A 24765-nucleotide genomic window follows, 5' to 3' on the forward strand; every position below is an offset into this window, starting at 1 on the left:
TGCAAGCAACGTGCATAAAACAACATGCTAGAATAACCTTGCCTGAGGGAGAAACAGATCCCTGACAATATTGCAGAGGGTCAGCCTGTATCCAGACCAGCACGGCTTATATCTGATGCTGAGGATGTTCAGTCATGTGTGGTTGAATTTTTTGTGGTTTTAGTCCTGTCAGATCTCATGTGCTGAGATCCCTTCCTGCTACTACTGTACCTTGTTCACCTTGCTTACTCACAGCAGCAGGGTTTGAGTGGGAGGAGACTGTCCAGCTCTTAAGGTAATAGCAGTGATGGAGTTGATCTAATGTGCCAGTTAAGAATGAAGAATGCAGAGAGCCTCATCTCTATTAGACAGCTGCTTTGGTGTATTTCAGTAGCTTTGCACTGATTTTTGGAGTCTGGGGCACTGCATAGGAAACTGGCTTCTCACTTTGGAAGCGTAGCAGAGCAAATGCTAAATCCAGACACTAATTCCTGTCCTCAGTCTTCCCTAGACTTTGCTTGCTCTACAGTAAAGCTGCTGCAATTATGCTGGAGCTGATATGTTGGCTTTACAGCCTGCTTGCTGAGAATCAAAGGCTTTTAAGTGAATTCTTGAGATTAAGTAGAAAACAGTCTCTCTTCTGCCCATCATTCTAGTCTGACCAGACAATTTTTTCCAGAGCTGCTGTTCTTTTTTCTTACTGAATTATATCACTTGGAAAGTAAATTGCATATGACTTTCCTGAAAGCTGTGCTGAACAGTCTGGCCAAAGTGTTTAGCTTCAAAACTTTTCAAGAAACTCTGCATCCAAATGACCAAGCATTTCCTGGAATTGTATCTTAGTTATATGATCTGGTAGATGTGCTGAGCACATCTGCTCTGAATGTGCCCCTAAATCAATACAAGGACAGCTGGAGCTGTAGTCTCTTCTGTTCAAATTCTGCAGAGCAGTTGGCTATGTACTGCTGTATTTCAAGACTTATTCCTGGTCTCTTGTTCTTCCTTTCCATTCAAGTCAAAAGCTGTTGCCAGCAGGACCACCTTGGACATGTGAAGCTATTGCAGTGGTAGCTACAGCTAGGTGGCTGGGTGTGTAGAGCCACCTGATGGAACTTGCTGTTGAGTCTTGTGCTGCTTGTGGCACTGTGTGAAGGGATGAATCTCTGAAGTGCAAAGGGTTGTAGGAAATGCAGGAGAAGGGTCTGGGTGAGGGAGGTGGTGGTTGCCCCTGGTAAATGCCAGCAGAGTGGGGCAGCTAGGTGCTAAAAAGCCAGGAAGGCTGTCTGCTGGGAGTTATGTGACTGGCTCATGCTAGCTTTGAGTACCAGCAGCTGAATCCTCCTGGGCTCTTGGTGGCTTGCTTGGGTATTGAAAAATATCTGCACTGTCTTCCCCTTGTGCTTGAGTGCTGCTATAGCAGCCTTAGTGGTGCACAGGTGGAGACCTGGCTGCAGCTTCAACCTCTTAACATGCTGTGGGGCAGGGAAAGCAGTGCAGCCTCATCTGATGGCCTTGGGTTGTAGTGGTCCTCCCTACGTGGGGTAAGCAAGGAGCCTGGCTTTCTGCTGGGAGGCCAAATGTCATGAGAAACAGGCTCCCTGAGCAGGTTTCCAGCCTGGCACCACCTATGGTGGTTATGGACAAGCTGAACTCTGGTCTAATGGAAGCTTTGCCTGCTTGCTGCCCCATCACAAGCATATGCATAGATGTGATAGCCTGTCATCAGATTAGGTCTTTGAGATTTGTGTTGTGTCATCTTCCCTACGCTGATGGCCAGGATTTGAAGTTCATAAATACCTGTTCTCACTTCAACTATTATCCTTCACCATCCTTAACTATCCTTAACTTAAGTTTTGACTTTAAACAAGTTTCTGATGCATCACATAAAGAAGCTGTCAGCATCCAGAATCCATGAATGTGTTAGCTCTGACTCTGTAGTTACCTCTTTCAGGACTATCTTGCTGAGTGTAATCTCTCTGCTTAATGAGCCCAACACCTTCTCTCCTGCCAATGTGGATGCATCAGTCATGTTCAGGAAATGGAGGGACAGTAAAGGAAAAGACAAGGAGTATGCTGAAATCATAAGGTAAGCTTTGCCATGTGTGATGCTGTGCTACTGGCCTCCTGCTTTGAATCCTACAAAACAGGCTGCTTGCAGAATTTGCTGAAACCAGCTTCTCTGTGTGGTTGCTCCTTTGGAAATTAATTTTACAGTCTTATTCCAAGCCCATGTTTCTGGTCCCTCTAGGATTTTCAGCATATGGAAGTGGTGCAGGCTTCTGGAACAGGAGAACTGGGCTGATCTATCTTTGAATTGTTCTCTTTTAGACTAATCTGGCATGATGCTCTGAAAATATATTGGCTGCTAGTAAATCCTAGTTGAAGGCCCCGCTTGCCTTTGAGTGTTGCTTGCATTGCTTGGGATGTGATTCAAACTAACCACATCCTACTGATTCTGTGCTTACTGCGCTCATGAATCATAATCTTGTCCCTCCAGTTTGAAGGAATATCAGCAGGATTTGGCAAGCACTTGCAAAGCTGGATTTGATTAGCTGGAAGTACTGAACAGTCTTGACTATCCTTTGAAAAGTTTATGGTTCATCCTGTAGGGAGATGATGTAAACTTGAGCCAGGGTTGCTGTAGAGCAGCAGATGGGTGGCCCATACTGCAGTGGAACTGCTGTCATGCTTGCCTGGGGCAAGACCACATCTGCATTGACTCACCTAGCTGGGCATGCATGATATACCCCTGGTTGGAGCAACACAGGGCAGTCAGTAGCTGGCCCCAGCTGTTCAAAGAGCATTGCTGGGAGGTTATCTTAGTCCCCTCTAGCTCCATTGGCTTCAGCAGAGCTGGATGTACTCCATAAACAGAATATGGCAGGCTGAGCATGTGGGTGGGGGTGAAGGGGACAGGCTGCTATCTGTTTGCCTCCCAGCAGGGAAGCAATGTAGGCCAGCAACAGTTCACAGCCCAAGTGCTGTTGGGAGGCAGTAGCCAGAGTCTGTCCTGGGGCAATGTGTGCTGCAAACACCCTTGGAGTGCTTCCAAGCCTGGGGCTGCAGGAACTAAATCTGTTTCTAGTGCTGTTTCAGCCAAACATCAGCTCTCCTGACTCTGAGCTGTCTGGAGGGCTGGGCTGGGGCTGGCTGGGAGGTGGGGAGTTGAGCCACACTGCTGCTGGCACACAGCCCTGCTCATGTTGCTATGTCCTCCTCCCCACAGGAAACAGGTTTTGGCCACCAAAGCTGAGGCAGAGAAGGATGGCGTGAAGGTCCCCACTACACTGGCAGAGTACTGCATCAAAACTAAAGTGCCTTCCAATGACAACAGTTCAGATTTGCTTTATGACGACTTGTATGATGACGACATTGATGATGAAGATGATGAGGAAGAGGATGCCGACTGTTATGATGATGATGATTCTGGCAATGAGGAGTCGTGACCTGCTTCCTCTATGCCCCTGTACTGCCCTGCTGACTGAGGCCAGAAGGGAGCAGCGGTAACCTAGCAGCAGTTCAGCAAAAAAGTGTGTGTGTGTGGGTGGGGGTGTGGTCAAAAAAACTGTCTACTGCTGTCTCCTGTTGTAAGGATCTGTTTGCTCCTTGTTCTTTTTTTATGGACCTCTTAGAGACCTTCCACAGAATGTCTGAATTCTTGCATTCTTAACCCTTTCATCACTGTATTATTTTTTTTTAAAAAGAAACTCCCTTTATCACTTCTGAAATGCTCATAGCAAAACAGGTTTGCTCATGTTTAGATCCTTGAATTAAATAGTCTTGCAATGAGATGTTTTATGTATTTAAAGCTGGAACAAGCCCATTGGAAGCTGGGTTTTCAGGAGCTCAAGTGCTGTGTTTATTGGGAAGAAGAAAAAGCTACACAAAGCAAATTGCCAAGGTTTAGCTGTTCCATATACAATAATAGCATGTGTACACTGATTTAGACTTGTCGTGGTGGCTTTTCCTTTTATAAGGTGGGGGGCAGAGAGTGTAGAGCTACTGTGTCTTGAGCTTGATGGGATGTCACTGAAAGGTACAGTATTCCTTTTCAGCCTGCTCAAGTTACAAAATAGCTGGCCCCTGGAGCCCCAGAGAGCACAATCAGCTTTGTCTCTGAAAAAGGCTTGTGATATGAACCCTAAAACACTTAATGCTTCATGTCTGTACAACTGAGCCCTGGGTTGCTATTTATTTTTTTTATTTTATTTTTCAGACTAGATTTGGGTTGAAAAAGTTAGCCATGCTGCTGAGATCTGCTGCCAGCTGCCCCTCTCCTGAGGGAGGAAAACAGAAGTACATTCTGCTGCCCAGCATGCCAGCCAGCATTCATCCTGAACTTTGTTTTTTGGTAGTAGAAGAAACCAATAGCCTCCTGCCCCAGCGCTTGCTAGCAGCCCTTGTTTCCTTCAGCCCAAGTCCAGTCCTGGCCTGAGCCTTCTGTTGCATATGTAGGTCACATGTTGGTAAACACAGCCCTGCTGTAGTTCTGCAGGGATGGCAGAAGTCAAAGCTGCCTTTAGTGCCTGCCTGGGGTGGCCAGGCTGTCCCTGTGCTGCTGGGGCATGGGGCAGAGGGGATGGATGTGTGCTGAGCTCTCCTCTGCCTGCCTGGCTGGTGCATAGATGAGTAGGTGCAGTCCTACAGGTGAAGGAGGCTGCAGTGCTTTTGGACTTGAAGAGAAGGCCAGTGGCAGGGTTTGACAGGCTAAGTGTGCTTCAGCTGGTGCACCAAGCTCAACCTCCTGCATGTTTTTGGGAGCTCGTGGCAGAGACTAGGTCCTTCCCTTGTGGGCATAGGGAGATCCTGCATGCTTGTCTGCAGAATCCTCTTCCTTAGTCCCTCAGTATCCTCACCCTATTACAGTGTGCTGCTCTTGTTGACTGTAGTGCAGTGGCCTGAATTCAGCTTTTGCATGATTCCTTGATCAGCAGCCAGACTTGTCTTCCTGCGCTGAGCTCTGGTACCTCAAGGAGCAGGTCTAAGGTGCTGGCCCTGCTTGAGTGAGACTCCCCATTCCCACAGGTACAGTGGCAGTTACTCTGATAAGAGCTGCAGGCTTAGACATTTGTTTATGCCTCCCTTCTGCATATCTCAGGGTTTTCAATGGTATGTCATCAGCTGTGTTCCCGTGAGGGGTGTTTTGGTGGGAGTCAACTTTGTTCTGCTATCAGCTTGGGGGCTGTGTCCTGGGGGAGGAGCAGGATGATAGTGAGCAAGCTCAAAGCCTGCTGCGAGGAGGGGAGGAAGGCTAGTAGGGCATTTTTTGAAGTGAGCAAGGCAGATGTGTTTTCATAATGTTGCTTGGTTGGGATTTACTGCAGCAGGGACAGTCCCTGTTCCTCTGCCCCAGGGTGTGCTGGCAGTGCATCCCTCTGCCCCATCAAGTAAAGGTAGCCCAAGTGGTGATACCTTGTCCCCTAATGCTCCCCACGATGGTCTGCCCTCCTACTTGCATGTTACCTAAGGAGGCATTGGGACCCTTCCTGAAGCAGCCTGCATGGGCTGATTCAGCCCCTGGTGCTTTTTGGACCTGGCAGCAGGGCTCCTCTGCATCTAGTGATGGTGTAGAACACCCCTCAGCCTCACTCCAGCCCTGTGAGAGCAGTGCCAGTGTTGGCAAATAGGCCCCTGGCATTCCTGGCTGCTAGGACTGGTCTTGGGGCTGCACTGGGACAGGGACACCAACCTTCAGCTTTTGGGGGGCTGTTGGGAGGTGAAGGAGCAGAGTATGGCAGTGCTGGCTGTGCTGATGACTATCTGAAATGATACTGCATCTTTCAGGATTTCCCTTGTACTTTTGACTGTCTTCACTGTATACTCTCCAGTGACTTTTATTTTCAAGCTTGATCTTGTAAGATGCATTATCATAACTCTTTTAACTTTTTTTAAAGGCAAAAAGTCATCCTATTTTGAGAGCTCCTACATTAACCAGGTAAATCTTCCCCACTGTCCTGTGCAATGTCATTGCTTGTTGACTTGCTGGTTTCCTTTTTTGAGATACAAACTGAAATATGAGTCTTTTCTTAAACTATTTAAGAAATTGTGGAAAAAATGTTTACCTGATCTGTGTATTCTACGGTTTTTTCTTAACCTTTTTCATCTAAGCCAGTATTAGTGTTTACATTTGCAGCTATATGCCCCTTCAAATGCAGTTTTCAACCATTCTGAAACCAGCAGGGTACACTAGATTTCTTAGTAGTCTTCTTAGCTGAAATCCCAGATGTTTTCCTTTGTATAGTTCTTTCTGGCAAATTAACTGATGCATCTTTGTGTTGTCTTCCCCTTCAGTAGTTATATTTTGTCTTTTCTGCACACCTGTCTACTAATAAAAATGTGAAATGAAAATAGCCTTGTACTGTTAATTTATTTATTGAGCTGATTTACTTGTGTGGGTTACTTAAAGCTTTGAATAACAGTTATTCACAAATTCCATGCTGCTCCAATATCAGTGCCTATATATAATATCTATAAGGTTATGGGAAAATAAAGCTATTAGTTGCCTGCCTTAACTGATTTAAAGCACTTTGGCAAGTGGCCACAGACATACAACTTCACATTTACCCACCTCTGCTGCATAAGGCCAGCATGCTCAGGATGAGCCTGGGGCAGGAGCCATCACCACCACTGACCTTCCTCCTGGGGGAAGGCCATGGACCAGATGGGCAAAACACAGGAGGGCAATGTTGCAGCTGTACTCCCTCCTTACGTTTCTGAGCTGCTCCCCAGGGACTCTGAGCACAATGCTAGAGCCCACCAAAGGCAGACATGATGCTTAATGGCAGAAGTCAGGTTTCTGCCCAAGATACCATGCCCTCTGCAACTGTCTGAGCTCTTTAAGACCTTTGTGATGGACCCAGCCACTGCTCTTACTCCCAGCAGAAACAGGTAGAAGGGGAGAGGCTGTAAAAGTAAAACCAGTCCTGGAGCCATTGAAAATGCAGACAAACACCAGTGATAAATTTAGATTTTTATTAAGTGGAAGAAGGGCTAAGAAGAAATGAAATTCCTAAAACATTCACCATATTGGTGCAGGACAAGAAGGACCAAGAGTTACACCCATGGTCTTGTTTTAAAAAAAGAGGAGGGAGGGATAGGTAAAGTTTCCATCCAGTAACTCCAGCTTTCCTGGGCAGAATGGTACAAGACACAGTTTTGCTGTTCAGGTTTTGGTGGTGGTTTTGTTGGGGTTTTTTTACCTCTAATGATGTAAAGAAGGTTCCAGGACACACTGAGCCATCTAAACTCTTGCTAGAGAAACAAAAAACCCCCAAACAAACAAGAAAAACTTTTAATTTAAAAAAAAAAAATCAAAAAATAAAAGTGGCACAGTAACCAAACTGCCCATGACAGTTGGCCTTCTGCAGGAGGGAAGGAAAAGACAAAAGAAGGGGGAAGACCTACAAAACATCCCCCAGCCACCTCCACCCCCTTTTAGAGTAACAGCTATATTAGGGGCTGGGGACAGATATCAAACCAACAGGACATTTTTTTTTCTTGGGGGGTGGGGGGTGGGGGGGTGGTGGTTGCAGGCCTCCTTATTTGCCTGAATTTAGAACTGCATTAAATAAATGGTCTCCATCTTTAAAAAAATAGCAGTTTGACAGATTTCTACAGCTTAAAAAAAACAAACCCAAGGATGGATGTCCTGGTGCAGATGGGTAATGAATAATTAGTTTTCCTACAAAGAAAACAAAACAGGCTGCAAGATGCAGAAAACCACATTTAGGCTCTATTACATTTACAAATACATACATACATATTACATACAACAGCAACTCAAAGAGAAAGCGAGTCAGATGGATGGATGGCTGCAGTTCTCCCTGCACAGATAGACGTTTGGCTGAGCAGTTACTTCTAATAATTCTAGGAATGAGCTACAGCTTTTTTTTTTTTTTCTTTCTTCTTCCTCCTCCTCTCTGTTCATTCTCTCCCCCTTCCCCAATTTTGGATTTAGTTTGTCCAGTATGGAGAAGTACCATAGGCAGTTTTGGTAGCCTGAGACTTTTGCTGCACGGTGCTGGGTTGGTTGCGTTGGCCAGATCCACCCTAGAAACAGGAAAGGAAGACTACACTTATCAGCTGCCATAGCAGCAGTGCTCCCAGGAAGACAAGCCTAACCATACATTAGCACAAGAGCTGCCACCCCCAGGGACAGCCCTGATACCCACCAACACAGCAATGCTCCCCCCAAAAGGATCCATTTCTGCTCTGCAACACCTCCATGTCTCACAATCCAGGACCAACAGCCAGAGACACCAAGCAGGAGCATAGAAATGCACCATCCTACTGCCCCCCACCCAAGACAGGTTTCAAGCACAAGGCAGGCAAAGCACAGAAACTGAAGACAGCAAAAGAGCTCTCTCAAGGTGAACAAAGGCAGCATACCAGCCAAGGATGTCCCATATTCAGAGAAAATTAATTTCTTATTTCTGGACTCTAAGGCAGAACACACTGTTTCTTTCAGGGAAACATTTATAGCGAGAAAAGAAAATGCTGGTGAAACCAAATTAAAAATTGGAGCTAATATGCAACCTGCAAGGGGATGCTTGATTTTTCCCCCCAGAGTTATAATACAAGTGCTCACATCCTGCTCTCCTGCCGCAGCCTGGGGACAGCAGCACCCGCCTTGGCTTCACACCTCACAGCCCATCTCTCCACACCCATCAGGATGACCTCTTCACAGAATCACAGGCTGGCTGAGACTGGCAGAGACCTCTCAAGGTATCTTGTCCAATCCCTCTGCTCAAGCAGTCACACCTACAGCCAGTTGCCCAGGACCATGTCTAGACAGCTCAAAGGATGGAGACTCCCTGGGCAACCCATGCCAGTGCTTGGTCATCATCCCAGTTAAAAAAAAAAAAAAAAAAAAAGCTTTTCCTGATGTTCAGAGGGAACCTCCTGTGTTTCAGTCTGTTCCCATCACCTCTGGTCCTGTGCCACTGAACACCTGGCTCCACCCCCTTTACACTCTCCCTTCAGGTATTGGTAAGACCTGAGCCTTCTCTTCTCCAGGCTGAACAGTCCCAGCTCTCTCAGTCTTTCCTCATAGGAGAAATGATCCAGTCCATCATTCCTTGTGGCCCTTCACTGGACTCAAGTCTCCAGTATATCCATGTCTCTCACACTGGGGAGCCCAGAACTGGACACAGGACTCCAGGTGTGGCCTCATCAGTCTTGACCAGAGGGGAAAGATCACCTCCCTTGATCTGCTGGTGGTACTTTGTCTAATGCAGCCCAGGATACCCTTGGCCTTCTTTGTGGCTCATGGTCAACTTACTTGGTGTCCACCAGGACCCCCCGAGGCCTTTTCTGCCAAGAAGCTTTGGTCTCCAGCATATACTGGTGCATAGGATTGTTCCTCCCCAGGTGCAGGACTTTGCACTTCCCCTTACTGAACTTCATAAGGTTTCTTCCCCAAGCTGGTCAACAGCATTTGAGTTTGTCAGTCTGCAATCATTGTCAAGGCCCTTTCCCAATGAGCGAAGCAAAAACCAGAAGGAAGCAAAAGCCCCCAAGACCCTTCTGGGATGTGAGTGGGAGCAATCTGCCCTCAGACAGAAACACTGTAGATGTGAAAAGGGCCAACGCACCTGCCCATCTTGCTGAAGATGGTGATGCAACATCTGGGAATGAGGCTGCTGATGCGCAGGCAGGATATGGAGAAAGGGAGCTGGAGCATAACCCGGGGCACCACCAGGGTTCAGGGGCCCAGTTGATCCAAGAGCAGAGGGCAGGCTGAAAGGAGGCGGTGTGCCAGCATGGAATCCCTGCTTGTCAAATGTCTGTATAGGAGGCAAGGGGGATCGTGTCAGAGACTGGTGTGAGCAGCCCCATGGGTGACCAGACAAGCACAAGAGTAGCCCAAACACACATCACTTGAACCTTTCACCAACTCCATGAGCAAGCCAAGTCACACCTGTGAGCACTTCAGCAGATGAGCCTTAGCTCCTGTTCTCATCCATACTTCTGCACTAATGCCTCCAACATTTTATTTTTGTTTCCACAACTACTATGCTCCTTCTTTCCCCTAACCTCTTTTTACTCAGTGGGACATGGAATAGCAGCAGCTCCTTGAAATCAGTCCTTCACACATTGCAGCAGGGGCTCAAGCTGGAATTACTCAACCTACCCAGGGAGGCCCAACAAAAACACAAGAACAACTTGCAAATAAGATTTTCCTCCCCCTGGCCAGAACTCAACCCAGCCTATTGACTCACCTGCTTTAGGGGCTATTTTAACTAAAAACATTAGTGCCATCATACTTCATTTGCACCCAGGACACAACACACATGGGGCAACATGGGTAGTGTAGAACACTGCATCTATGCCAGCAGCTGCTGCCAGGAGCTGACATGGCAGAAACAGTGGGACAGAAGGCAAGACTCCTCTCCAACAGCAAACAGAGCCAGCACAAAAAGTATCAGAGCCTGCTAACCCTGAGACCAACTGGCCTGGAAATAGTCCTAACTGCCAGTGCTTGCAAGGGGAGCCATCATCCTCGTCTCAGACTAGAGGGAAGGAGGTTCCAAGCATTACTCACCTGAGTCTTGTTATAGACTGAACCACTGATATCAGGCACACCTGTGTTACTTGAGGTCACAGAAACACCTGGAAAACAAAAAAGCAGCCACCACCACCAAGAAAGTTGGTGGCCTCAGTAGATGCACCTTTGTCCACAGCTGCTGCACCATACACCCTGCTGCTGCTGCCAGCCAGCCCACCTGCCCTGTGGGGTTCTCCATGCTGTCAGACCCACAGCACCCCACAGGGAACAGAAGAAAGGGCTCAGTGCCTCACTCCTGCTACAAAGCAGGAAACCAGCCCACTAGGATAAAGTCACCCACATCCACGACCTAGTGGTTACTGCTTTGATTCAAATGCACTTCACCAGGCAGCAGCTGGCTGCACCAACACTCATTTAAGCTCACAAAAAGCCAGCTTTCCCCTAGGATTAGGGATGCATTTGGCTCTATTGCAGCATTCAAGAGCTTTCCAGTAGTGCAGAGTGATGAGACTCGGCATCTGCTACACATTTGAGCCCTTGTCCTTTCACACCCTGCAGAAGGGTGAAGTCTGCAATGCTCCTCTGCCCAGAGAATTAATATCACTGATTCAGGCTGGCTTCCACCCGGACCAACTGGTACCACAACAGGCTCAGAAACACTCACCAGAAAAGCGACTCTCAAGCCAGCCACTTATTCAGTCTTATAAAGACTGGTTCTAATTATTTCACTTGGATCAGAATAAAACCAGACCAGCGAATCAGAGGGTTTGCACTGCTCTAAGGTTGTACCCTTCCTAGGACGTTGCTCCTTTTTGGATTGCTCCTCCACAGAGGAGAGTGCAATCAGCTCTTAGCTGAAGACAATCCAGTTGTTGTTTCAAATGCACAACAAATGTTTGGTATTTGCTTAAGCCCAAGGATGAACTAGTTCGGTCTAAGCAGAATAAACTTTCACATAAGCTGTATAAATTCTTCAGCCTTTACAATCACAAAGGAAACATTTCCTGGCATGAAACAATGCGATGAATTACAGGGTGTATGGACAGCAGCTGAAACAACAGCCCAGAGATGTGAACTGCCCTGCTCACTCAGGGCTATCTCAGGTGCCTTCCAAGAAACTCAAAATCTAGTCTTCATTTGGCAGAGGACCATTTCAGCAGCATCATCCAACTGCTTAGACTCCAAAAAACATGGCTCTGCTGCAGGACCACTATATTCTTCGGTAAAGAAAACTTTGGCAGAGGAAGCAGCTCACCATTTCTCCCATGTATAATCGTGGACAAAGCTGTGCATCAGCCACACAAATCCTTATGCAAAGTTCAGCCATGAGGTTTAGAAGGAACACTTTGGTCATTAAGAAGCATTTTTGTATACAGATGGAGAAACAGCTTGGATTGTGACCCTGTTTAGAGCTGGCTGCTGTGTTGACTGCACAGCACTGGGAGTCTGCCCTACTAAATCCCACTCGAGCAACCTCGAGTCTCATGTGTTACCTTTCCCAGATCCAGTACCAGCAGATTTGTTTTGTGCTTGAGATGACCCACTGTAGCCTCCTTTGCTGTAATCTCCAGCTGCTGTTCCCTGTGTTAAGTCATCATAGCCTGCCAGTGTGTATAAGACAAGGTGTTACAGTGCGCAAGCAGCTCTGCAGACGCTCACATGAAAAGCACAGTGGTAAGCATACCTGCTCCATAGCTGTGCTGCCCATAGCCACTTGCTTGCTGGAAAGGAGTCGATGCAGTGTTCAGGTTGACTCCGTGCTGTTTAGCAGATGCTGGAGGCACCTGGACAAAGAAAGGGAACAAAAAGCACTGTTAACAGGGAATGGCACGCAAAACACAAGCTCCCTCTGCCATCTAGTGGGGGATGCACCGCCAGCTCACATAGGAAATTTCATCTGGAGTTGAGAACACTGGAATGTCATGGGACACAGCGCTCACGCCTCCAGCAGTAACTTGATGTAGTGGCTTTGCACAAGCCCCAAGTTTTCTGCTAGAGCCACCCCTCTGATTGCAGTGCAACTCCCTCTCAAAACAGGCTGTGTATTTCTTTCATACACTGACTGTAAACAGCAAATTCTCATCCACAAATCCAAGAAACAACCACCACAGCGTGCTCTCTCCAGAATCAAATGAAACATCAACTCCTACCTGAGATTGTTTCATAAAACACAGTCCTACAAGGCCCTAAAGTAGACTCATCTACCTTTGCCTGGAGCATCACCTCTTCCCAAATAACATTCTCCCTCCTGAAACAACCAGCACTGTACTCTGACTTAATGGGATCTTCTCCATCCTCATAAGGATTTCCTAGGTACTCTCGGCTCACTAACTCAGCAACCTCTGGAGTCAAAGGGGGACCCAGAGCTACAGGCTTTCAGGAACACTGAGTCCATGAGCTGTAGCTGCCTGCTATTTACAGTAACCTGCACAGCCTTTTAAATTTCCTGTTTTCTTGAGGAAGAGACTGCAGCTATTTTCTCATGCTTGCATGTTTTGGGAGATCCCTTACAGACTGGGGAAGACATGACAGTGGAGTCAAGACCCCACCTAGAGTACCATACCCAGTTCTGGGGGCCCCAGCTCAAGACAGACATGAACCTGTTGGAGCAGGTCCAGAGGAGGGCCATGAAAACAGAGCTGGAACACCTCCCCTATGAGGAAAGGCTGAGAGTTGGGGTTGATCAGCATGGAGAAGAGAAGGCTCCAGGGAGACCTTATTCACAGCCTTTCAAGACTTAAAGGGGGCTTTTTAAGAGAGACAGAGACTTCTTACCAGAGCCTGTAGCAGCAGAACAAGGGGCAATGGTTTGAAATTGAAAGAGGGTAGATTTAGATTAGACATAAAGAAACTTTTTACAGTAAGGGTGGTGAAACACTGGAACTGGTTGTCCAGAGAAGCTGCAGATGCCCCATCCCTGGAAATGTTCAAGGCCAGGCTGGATGGGGCTTTGAGCAACTGGGTCTAGTGGAAGGTGCCCCTGCCCATGGCAGGGGGGTTGGACTAGATGATCTTTAAAAGCCCCTTCTGACCCAAACCATCCTGTGAATCCAAGATATAAGAGATTTGGGCTGGAGAGAGCAAAGCCAGAGGCACGAAGGGAAGGTTACAGTTTAGGCTGTCACACTTACAAACATGGTTGGCCCATACTGGAATGCACTGGCTACACCGGGCACACTAGCATAATAAGGTAATCCAGTGTAGCTGTATCCTGGGGGCAGGGTTGGGTTGAGGAAGGGCTGCTGAGTTGTATGGTGAGTCTGCGTCTGGTTCTGCTGTGGTTGGGCGAGCGTAGTAGCAGGAGCAGGGGAAGCAGAATCCCCACGGCCAAATTTTGTTACATCACCTGCAAAAGAATGAACTGATCGTAAAAGCTATCAAAGGCATTCTAGAAGTGGAGAATTTGAAATATTCAAGTCCTCTGAACACAAGTAGACAACTACAGAAGAGAGCATATGCTACACTTGAAAGCCTGCAGCTGTTCACAGGAAGCGCTCTCCTTGTCTCTGTTCCTGACGGCCACAGTGACATTGCCTGTTTGTGGCATAGAACTCTGTGCCATGGATAACGCATCAGTAAAATGGAGATACCAATACTTACCTATCTCTCAGGGCCTGAGCAGATTCACTGCTATCAAATCATTGCAATAAAATATGCTAAAAGCAGAAGTATTGTAAACAGGCAAAGAGCAAATGGTTGTTGGGTTAAAACTTGACTCTCATTGAGATTAAACTGATTAGCTAAGCTTCATATGCTGAAAGCAAGTTAGGATTTACAGGCAGTGATGGGCATATTTTTGTCAATGTCTGTTTGTCAAGCTTGACTAGTTAGACGTCTGGTTCCTCACACTACCAAAGTTCTGAAGCTGGTAGCTGATGGCTGGGGAAAGCAAGGCTTGCATTGCAGAATACCTTATTGAAAGAGTAGGAAAAGAAATTACATCATTAACCCAAAAGCAGACTCCTGAGAGAAATGATTATGCAGCAGAAAACTCCTGAACACTTGCATTTTCTGGCAGCCCACAGAGCAGTATTGTGCTGGTTTTGACTGGGATAGAGTTAATTTTCTTCATAGTAGCTAGTATGAGGCTATGTTTTGGATTTGTGCTGCAAACAGCATTGATAATACAGGGATGTTTTCATTACTGCTGAGCAGTGCTTACACAGCATCAAGGCCTTTTCTGTTTCTCATACCACCCTGCCAGCAAGAAGGCTGGAGAGGCACAAGAAATTGTGAGGAGACACAGCCAGGACAGCTGACCCCAACTGGCCAAAGGGATATTCCATACTATATGATGTCATGCTCAGAAATAAAAAGCTGGGGGAAGGAGGAGGCAGACTTTCAGACTTAGGGCATTTGTCTTACCAAGTAACCGTTACGCGTGATGGAGCCCTGCTTTCCTGGGGATGGCTGAACACCCGCCTGCCCATGGGAAGTGGTGAATGAATTCCTTGTTTTGCTTTGCTTGCGTGTGCAGCTTTTGCTTTATCTATTGAACTGTCTTTATCTCAACCCACAAGTTTTCTCACTTATTCTTGTGATTCTCTTCCCCATCCCACTGGGGGGGGGGGGGGCAAGCAGCTGTGCAGTGCTTAGTTGCCAGATGGGGTTAAACCACAGCAGTCCTTTTTGGTACACAGTACGGGGCAAAAAGGGTTCAAGATAACATATTTGATTGCAATGTGCCAGTTCAAATTTATAGCAGTTATTGCTGTTTAGCTATTGCCAGGCTCCTCTGCACTGCCTATCATCTCACTGTGCTGTGCCCAGGAACATTTTGATAACAGCAATGGCGATGTGCCAGGGCTGGCAGATGGCCAGGGCATCATTGCTGCTGTACTGGACAGGCTGGAACTCCAGTGTGAAATAGAGTCAAAGGGACTGTGACCTGTGGATGAGTCCACGTGGGAGCAGGACACCCCCAAAGCGTCTGTGCATGTGACTTAGACACACTGAGTTATACCTGCTCAGGCATGGACTGTGGCCATGGTTATGTCTGTGCTGCAGCAGGTATGCCTCTGAAGGAATTGTGGCCAAAGGCAAGTCCATGCTGGAGAAGGCACACCTCGAAGCATCTGGGGCTGTGGATAAGTCTGTGCTGTAGTAGGTACACCTCAAAGCATCAGTGGCTGTGCGTGAGGTCATGCTGGAGCACCTCAAAGTGTGTGGCCATGGATAAGCCCATGACAGCAGGTACAGCCCTGGAAGAGGGATTGCAACCATGGGTAAAGGCCATGCTGGAACAGGTATATCTCTGAAAGCATTGTGGCCCATGGAGAAGGCCATGTTGGAACAGGTGCACCTCAAAGGGACTGTGGCTGTGGATGAGTCTATACCGCAGCAGGGATACCCCTGGAGAGACTGTGGCTCGTAGCTGAGGCTCCACCTGGAGCAGGTACACCCCCCTAAGGGACTGCATTCTATGGATAAGTCCAAGGCAGAGCAGGGGCAAGGGGAGGAGTTCATTGCAATGTTAAACCCTACGGGCTGGTCCGAAGGGACCAGGGGTGGAGATTGTAATGGATATACCTTTAAATTGTTGTAACCCATGATTAGAGTTTCATGTTATAGGAATGACTATAGCAGGAACCACCTGAACCATTGGAGGACAAGCCTTACAAGAAGCGGTGCAAGTGCAGCAGTGACCTGACCTGAGCTGGCTTTGGTGCCTGATAACCCCATACAACACACAACCTTTCTTCTGAGTGACCACCATAAGAGATCGTGTTCATGGACTAAATGAACTCAGTGGACATTTTGTGGATGCTTATAGACATTTTTACAGGGGCAGTCCATAGAGTAGGGGAATGATATCTATGTATTATATCAAAGGATGGGAAGGGGGTGGTGGGTAATGAAAACATATTGGATAGTATGGGACCTGAGCATGATGTAAATGGTATGGAATAAGGGGTGGAGAATGTGCTGGTTTTGGCTGGGATAGAGTTAATTTTCTTCACAGAAGCTAGTACAGGGTTATATTTTGGATTTGTGCTGAGAATAGCATTGATAATACAGGGATGTTTTCATTACTGCTGAGCAGTGCTTGCACAATCAAGGCTTTTTCTGCTTCTCATACCACCCTGCCAGCAAGAAGGCTGGAGAGGCACAAGAAATTGTGAGGGGACACAGCCAGGACAGGCGATCCCAACTGGCTGAAGGAATATTCCATACCATATGTCATGCTCAGCAACAAAAAGCTGGGGGGAAAGGAGGAAGAAGGGGGACATCTGGAGTGATGATGTTTGTCTTCCCAAATCATCATTACATATGATGGATCCTCACTTTCCTGGAGATGGCTGAACACCTGCCTGCCAATGGGGAGTAGCAAAAGAATTTCTTGTTTTGCTTTGCTTGTGTGCGTGGTGCTTGCTTTACTTATTAAACGGTCTTTATCTCAAAAATGAGAAAACTCATCAGTTACCTTTCCAATTCTCTCCCCCATCCCACTGTGGGGGGAGCGAGTGAGCAGCTGCATGGGGCTTAGTTGCCAGCTAAGGTTAAACCACAACAAGCATGTTCATGTGTTTTTAGGTGATTGATATGTCACCTCCCTATCTCATTCTCAACTAGTATTCCTTTATGTTTGTTACCAAAAGGTATAACAACACTTAATACTGGCATTATAGGAATTATAACACCTATACTACAGTTTTAAGCTGTAATCAGATGGCAGTGAAAGAAAACCACTGGCTGAAAATCCTGGATGGCATTAATGTCATCTTTGCGCACTGATAACTGAAGAGCAAGAGCAGGAATGAAAAAGGGCTTCTTAGACCACATGCTTTTGGGAATGAAGTTCATTAGATTTGGTGAGGGAGAGCCTGCTAGATGCAGCTCCTGCTGGGAACATAGTTATTGCTATTTTAGCACTTCTAAGGAAAGCAAGCCAGTTGAATTTCAAGAAGAATGATTAAGGTATGGAATATTTTTCAAGCACCTGTATGTGCTTGGGAAGGGCACTAGATGACACTGCTGTTTACATTCATAACAATCTTGCACTTATTCTCAAAGGCTATCAAACTTATTCCCAGAAGTAGTCACATATAAATTACTGACCAAAACCATGAAGGGGGAAAATAAAAATAAATAAATAAATCAGTCAATCAGTGTCAGAGTTGAGAGGGAGATGCTCGCTTTTGTTTGACTAGTTTGGACTGATGGGTTTAACTGCTTACAGAAGGGAAAATGCAGCTCTTTAAGCAATGGTAGATGACCAGCACATCTCACTTGCCATCCTCATCTTTAAATAGCACTCACCTGAGTACGGATTGTTAGCAAGGCTCCCATCTCTGCCTGTCAAAGCTGCAGGAGCAGAGAACGTAATTCCATAGTAATCCTTAGAAAGAGACAACATTGTTTATTAATAGTTGAAACCATAACAGAGCTGGACAGCTCTTATGAGCCCTGCATTATGCATATTAGAAAAACTTAAAAAGCAAGAACTAAAGGAAATTTGGGCAGAAGCTGACCTTATCACAGCAGAGTTGAAGATTTACCTGGATCCTCAACTTCAAAATAAACCTATATTTTGTAGACATTTTTAATATCATATACAAATACCTGATCTCTTAATGGTAAGTTAAAGGCAATGACTAAACACTTTCCCCTCCCAAACCTCAGCTCTGGGGTTGTCATATTCCAGCAAGACTGTGCCTGGAAGAGCAACAGACAATCAGGGGCCAAAGACCTGAGGTCAGGCCAGGACCATAGTAGAAGGTTCTTAAAGTCAAAACTGAAATATCAGGAATAGACTCAAAAGGTGAGATAGAAAAAGGACTGAAAACATGGTAAGTGATCTGACATAATAGAATTTAAGCTCCACCAAGCAGCTGGCTAGGTACCACACACACCAAGACATTTGTAAGATCTCTACTACACAGGCAGCCTGCAACAGACTAAGAAGAGATCACATATCCCAATGTAATACACAAAAATAAAAAACACATCCACCAAAAAAACAACACAGTAAGAATTTACAGCATCAACATACACATTAAGAAACCGAGTTAAATAAAAAAGACACACACCCCCAAACCTCAGAGGAAACCCCTGTTCTCACTGTATCAGTGGCCACCAGTACCTGTCACTGCTAGAAACTTCCTAAGTAGCAGTGACAACTTGCACTTGAGACTCTGCCCACTTTCAGTTTCTAGATGTAAACGGACCAGCATGTCAAAGACAAATATTCCCACCAGCACCTGCCTCCCGTACACCTAATGTTACTTAATTTCTACAATTTCAAAACACAATAAAACCCCCAAACCTATAGATCACAATAATTGCATGAATAGCTGAAAAATCCTTTGCAACATTTATAAATGTCAACACACTGAGGACAAATAACTTGGGGAGCAGGAGGGATGATAGAGGACCCCCAAACCATTCTGCAAGATATCTGCAGAGGAAACACTCTTCCATCAGCAAAAGCTGCAGATGGGGGGAGAGAAACTAAAAATATTTATCAATAAGAGATAAAGAAAAACATTAACTCATGCTCTGATATTATTTGCATATATAAGAAAAAAGGATGTTGGCAGGTAAACTTGAAAATAAAACCCAAGCAAGACCACTCACAAAAGAGATGAAAAGGAAACCCTAAAACACATCCCTCAGCACAGCTGCCCCAAAAGCCTCTGCTGCCACGCTTTCATCCCCCACTGAACCATAATAGCACAGGAGCCAGGCTCCCCCCATACCCTGACAGCAGCCCTGGGAAAGAACCAGCTCCCCTTCCCCATGGCCACCTCCTGCTCACACTTTGACAAGCGCAACAAAAGCCCTCGAAAGTAAATGGAAAGCAAAACTAAAAATAGAAACAGAAACTCTGTCTAGATGATGATGATAAAACCATGGCACCACATAAAGCCAGTCACCCAGCAGCACCCCAAGCACAGCACCCACATGCACCACCACCACCTCCAAACAGGGCTCTGCAGGACCCATGCCCCATGGCCCTGTCCACTCTTCTCTTTGGCACCTCCCTAAAGATGAGCTTCCCTCAACTACTTTGAAAAACCTCTTCAGGGTTTAACCATCATCAGAATCATCTCTTTGGCCTGTATCTCCTCAACATTTTCCACCTTCCACCACAGTTTAGGCCAACTGATTATCAGCTCTGGAGTCCTCAGCACAAGACAGACATGGACCTGTTGGAGTGGGTCCAAAGGAGGACTACAAAAACGATCAGAGGGATGGAACACCTCTCCTATGAGGAAAGGCTGAGTCAGTCAGGGGTTCTTTAGCCTGGGGAAGACTCCAGGGGAGCCCTTTAAAAACCACAATAAGGTGGCTTATAAGAAAGATGGGGACAGACTTTTTAATAGGGCCTATAGTGATAGGATAAGGGGTAATGGTTTGAAACTAAAAGAGGGTAGATTCAGACTATGTATAAAGGAAGACATTTTTTACAGTGAGAGTGGTGAGACACTGGCACAGGTGGCCCAGAGGTGCCCGATGCCCCATCCCTGAGAACATCCAAGGCCAGGCTGGATGGGGCTCTGAGCAACCTGATCCAGCTGAACATGTCCCTGCCCATGGCAGGGGGTTGAACTAGAGGGACTTCGAAGGTCCCTTCCCACCCAAACCATTCGGTGATTCTATGAAGGAGGCACAGCAGAGATCACTTTGATTAGGCTGAATTCAACTACTCTTACCTTTTCAGGCATTTTTCATGAGGACAACTCTCTTATTGTGCTGCTTGAAAACACCTTGCAGCGTGAACTACTCTAGGGCAACAGAAATAAGGTCCAGCCACGGACCTCCAACATCAGCTTACCTCCTGCAGCAACAGCACCTAGGTATGCCAAAACATCATGCACATGCCAGCACCCCAAGTACAGCACCCCCCCAACACAACACTGCCTGATAAGGCCATGGCTCCCAGCCCATCACTGCCCTGCCACTACTACCACACACACATTTCCCCTGCTCCAAGTGCTTTGATAAAACACGTGGCAGTGTCTCTCATACAAGCAGAACATGATCCTTGCTGTTGGAGGGGACCTTAAAACTTTAGCAAGTGCAACCTCTACCACCACCTCCTCCCACTAGAGCTCTATAACTAGATTAGCTTGCTCAGCTCCACCTCCAGAGGACTCTTGGACACCCCTCCTCTAGGGGGACGGGGGGCTCAGGCCACCCCAAACACAAGACCCTTCACTTACAAATAGCCTCATGGGGGACATTTTCTTTGCTCTCCAACAACTTCAGGCAAGGACAGAGAAAACACAAGACTCATGCTACAACAGCACACGCATGGGACCACAGTCAGGGACCCAATGCAGCAGGAGGAGGAACGAAACACCTCCCTTTTGCCTGAAGGAAAAGCCTTTCTTCCCCATTCTCAGGAACTTCAAAGGAGCTGGGGCAGCTCCATCCAGGAACACATCCAACAATCAAGTGCCTACACCCAGAGCCACCTCCTTGGAAGCCACTGCCACTCCCCATCCCCCCCCCCCCCCAAAGCCCTCGCTCCAGGAGGTGGCTCCCCAGGCTCTTCCAAGCAACGCTGTGGGAGAGGAGGATAGAGAATGTCTGAGAGGAGGATGGAGAAGGTCTGATGTGGCAGGAGATGAGAGAACAGCTGGGTATTGTGAAGGAAAGTAAGAAAGATAGACATGGTTATCTAGTAGCAAAAAGGTGTCTGCACGCTTGTAGTAACCTATAGCTATGTAACTGCATGAGTGGTTTCCACCCTGAGCCTGGTGGTACATACAGCTGGAATTTGTATCCGGGCTCAGAGACATAAATATGGGCTTCTCTGTACAATAAAGCATCTCTGGTTGCACCATAACCCGAGTCTGTGCCTTCATACGTCACACAGCAATTTCACAAACTGAAAAGACCAGCTAATGTGAAAACAAAGGTGACATACAAGTGAAAGAAAAACAGGCCACAATCAACACCAGGGCATTACAGAGAGGAGAAACTTGGGCAGGAAGGGAAAGTTCAGCTACAGAAAAGACTCAACCACCTCCCTGGGCAGCCTGTTCCAATGCTTCACCACCCTTTCAGTGAAGAAATTTTTCCTAATACCTAATTCTAAACCTCCCCTGGTGCAAGTTGAGGCCATTTCCTCTTGTCCTATCGCTTGTTACTTGGGAGAGGAAAAAAAAAAAAAAAAAAAAAAGACCAACACCCACCTCCTACAACCTCCTTTCAGGTAGTTGTAAAGAGTGATAAGCCGCCCGCCTGCCCGCCGCCCCCCCAAAATAAAGTTGCTTGGTTTGTGAGACAGGTGTTCAAGACGTGCAGCTGAACAGGGTTTTGTCTGGGACATCCCTGTACTCACCTTAGGACTACCTGACTGGCTGCCTCCAGACTCCACATGGAAGACCTGGTACTGACTTGGACCTTTAACTATGGCATTCATCCAGTGATACTTTTTTCCAGATCACTGCTCACTGTTCCATTTCTGCCTCTACAGATACACTGCATTGCTTAATCCTGTGACTTCTCAGTTACATACTACCAAAATTTCTCTTCAAGCTCCTTATCCTAGTTTTCTGAAAACAAAATTCTTTATCTTTCCACAATCTAGGCTGAGGCTCTTTGTGAATCTAACTCTCAACTTCTCTCACGTGCCATTTACATTCTGGATCCAGGGTAAGGAAGAAAACTTCATATACTCTCCTTCCTGCAGGCTCACCTGCATTTGTTGCCATGATGCATACACAGAGATCTCCACCTACAAGCACCTCTACAACCTGTCAGATGCACCTGCTGGCTGCCAATTTGCATACTTGCTGTTCAACCCTATCTCTTGGTGAAAGAAAACATTCACACTTGGATTTCAACTAGATTTGACAAGATATACTGGTGCTACAACAATTAAGAATTTCTCCACTCAAAAGCACAGAGCACACTTGCTTCTTTTTACAGTTTGTAGATGGACGAATACATAATGCAACAGTTGCTCTATATCAGTTTATACCAGAAAAACTGTTTCTGGATATTAAAAAACACAATATAGAACATAAGGATAAGTTCTTAATCACCAAATGAACTAATTTGTGTTGCACAGATGATCAACACCAAAGATAACTTGTTTAAAATCAAATAAACCAAGCCATTTACTTACCATTGGCAGCCTGGATTGAAGCATCTGGAGATCATCATAACCATAAATCTGCTTGAAGACAAATAAAAATAAAAGATCATTATAACACTTTTCTCTGATGCTGACCAATTTAGGGCTTTGAACAGAGTTTTACCTAGGCCTAGTCTATTTCAAAGGTGTACAGCTATATGCTGCATTGTGCTATCGTGGCACACTGTAGCATTTTAAGGCTAGTAGAGCTAAGCTTAAAATGGCTTGTCACTGATGATGTTTCTTGGTGACAGCAGTCCTCTGAGTATTACTGTCCCAACTTCAATACTGTTTTCACAGATGCATCATTCATCAACCTGTGAAAAAATCTACAGGGCATTCAGATTTGGGAGTAAGAGCAATAGCCTTCTTTGCTTCAGTCATTACTTCCGAGAATAGCAGGATTTAAGATTTAATGACTAGATCACAAAGCAACCTATGGCATCCACTCACATTGTGTGATACAGAAAAACTATTAGAATAAAGTTTGATTCAAAAAACAGGTAACCAAAAATATGTTGAACCTGGTCAGACATCAAAAAGCTACGTGCAATCTTTCAGTATGACAGACAGGACACACGGCACATTTCAACCATTACTCTATTAAACCTATTCTGGTAACACAAACCTGGATGAGTCTAATTATACTCAAAAGGGCCTAAGACCTGATATCACTGAAAACCATAGCAACATGCATGTTTAGCTTCAACAGCAGCCAGATCAGGTCTGTACCAACAGTTCTGCAGTTTACTATCAACATTAAACCCCCACTGAACATATCACATTCTTCAGCACTTGGAACAATAATTCCAGGTGCAACATGTGCCAACAGTAATGCCTTGGCATAGACAGCAGCAGGACTGGAGAGCCCACCTGCACCAAGGGTTAAGCAATCAAGGACAGGAACAATTAAATTGCTTACTGGATAGGCAGGCAGAAGTCCTCCAGGTCCCACAATATACTGATTATGCAACAAGGGTGGTACACCTTGGGGCAGGTTTGGGGGAGCTTTGCCTGTAGAATCAAGAGACACGCTTTAACAAGCCTTTAGAAAAGAAAAGGCATCAGCACTGAGACAAGAGAGCTCACAAGCCCTGGTGGCTGCACTGGCATTGCTTGTCAAGAACAGAACTATGCAGAAGAATTTTGTGCTGATTGATGAAAATGCTCAAAATAGCCTGAAGAGTTTAACTGTGCCTCAAGGGAAAGAACAAAATACTTAAGACTGAAAACAGTCCCATCAGAGATCAGTCTAATTTTGTAATTTACTTCCTCCAAGAAGATTACAAGAATTACAGGAACTTCTCCTTTCCTCAGTCCTCTCCTGAAGGCAAAATTCAAGCGTTGTTCTCAATCTATAGAGCAAATTATCTCCTTTCATTTTCTGCTGTCAGTGCATTCCCCCTTATCACCAGCAATAGACTGGAAAACACGTTGTCAGTATACTTTTTGTGGGTGACTTATTGCAGCTGGGAATAGCAAAGAGAAGACAACTGAAACAGTTTTGGTTGCATGAAGCAGTGCTAGGAAGCAGAAGAGTAAAAAAAAAAAGCACTTAACCCATTCATCAGACACTTAATTTAGAAGGCATTGGAATGAGAAATCCTTCTGTAAGTAAGGTTGATCTTAATATTTAAAAACATTCAATTCCCTCCATAGGATTTCCTTTTAACAGTTCAGGCTGATTAGAAAAGCAAGAGAGAATTTAGCATTGCTTTCACTGCAGTGCAAGAAGCCTCCCCACCTTCTCTGTGGACCCTTTTTCCGAAGTGCTATTTGCTGTGGAATGACTCTGAGAACAAACACTTTTTTTCCTTTCTGTAGTAGGGATGTGGCATATGATAATGAGGACACTGCAGTTTATTTTGATGCTGCCAAATCAAGTCACAGAGAAGACTGAAATTAAAGCTAATATGAACTCACAGCCAAGAGCTGATCACAACTTGTAATACAAACTGGGTGAATCTCCTAGCCCAAAACTTCCAAAGTCAGAACTGCTCTGGTGTCTATAAAGCTATGTGGATGGAATGTGCTATATAAATGTCACATAACACCCTACCGAATATTTAAAATACACAAAATCAGGCAACTTGATAAGCCAGCAAATAAAGCATGCTTAAAATGCTAGTCAAGTGTGGATTTCTTAGTACAGTTACAGCTGGTGAGATGCTCAACTGACAGCCCTGCT

The 24765-nt window shown here is 45.9% G+C and overlaps 2 protein-coding genes across 6 annotated transcripts in view; one reads left to right on the top strand and one right to left on the bottom strand.

Moving 5' to 3' along the window:
• Positions 1–6329, top strand: part of LOC121080618 (ubiquitin-conjugating enzyme E2 R2-like) — a 36150-nt gene extending 29821 nt beyond the window's left edge. Inside the window, exons 4-5 of the mRNA XM_040578768.1 lie at positions 1931–2065; positions 3206–6329. Of these exons, the coding sequence (XP_040434702.1) occupies positions 1931–2065; positions 3206–3425 (355 nt within the window). The 3' untranslated portion in view covers positions 3426–6329. The remainder of the gene's footprint in view (positions 1–1930; positions 2066–3205) is intronic.
• A 1360-nt stretch (positions 6330–7689) lies between these two features.
• LOC121080617 (ubiquitin-associated protein 2-like) overlaps positions 7690–24765 on the bottom strand; it is a 94117-nt gene continuing 77041 nt past the window's right edge. For 2 of the 5 annotated variants that reach the window (XM_040578766.1, XM_040578764.1), the window contains exons 20-28: positions 23500–23591; positions 22569–22616; positions 17747–17825; positions 13618–13832; positions 12171–12270; positions 11980–12087; positions 10523–10590; positions 9573–9764; positions 7690–8028 (exon numbers count right to left, since the gene is read on the bottom strand). In XM_040578766.1, coding sequence (XP_040434700.1) covers positions 7933–8028; positions 9573–9764; positions 10523–10590; positions 11980–12087; positions 12171–12270; positions 13618–13832; positions 17747–17825; positions 22569–22616; positions 23500–23591 — 998 coding nt within the window. In that variant the 3' untranslated portion in view covers positions 7690–7932. Of the gene's footprint in view, positions 8029–8608; positions 8813–9572; positions 9765–10522; positions 10591–11979; positions 12088–12170; positions 12271–13617; positions 13833–17746; positions 17826–22568; positions 22620–23499; positions 23592–24765 lie in introns of those variants that run through there. The other 3 variants (XM_040578765.1, XM_040578763.1, XM_040578767.1) reach the window with 2 other exon arrangements.

The sequence above is a fragment of the Falco naumanni genome, chromosome W (assembly GCF_017639655.2).
Source record: "Falco naumanni isolate bFalNau1 chromosome W, bFalNau1.pat, whole genome shotgun sequence".
In the NCBI taxonomy this organism is placed as follows: Eukaryota; Metazoa; Chordata; class Aves; order Falconiformes; family Falconidae; genus Falco; species Falco naumanni.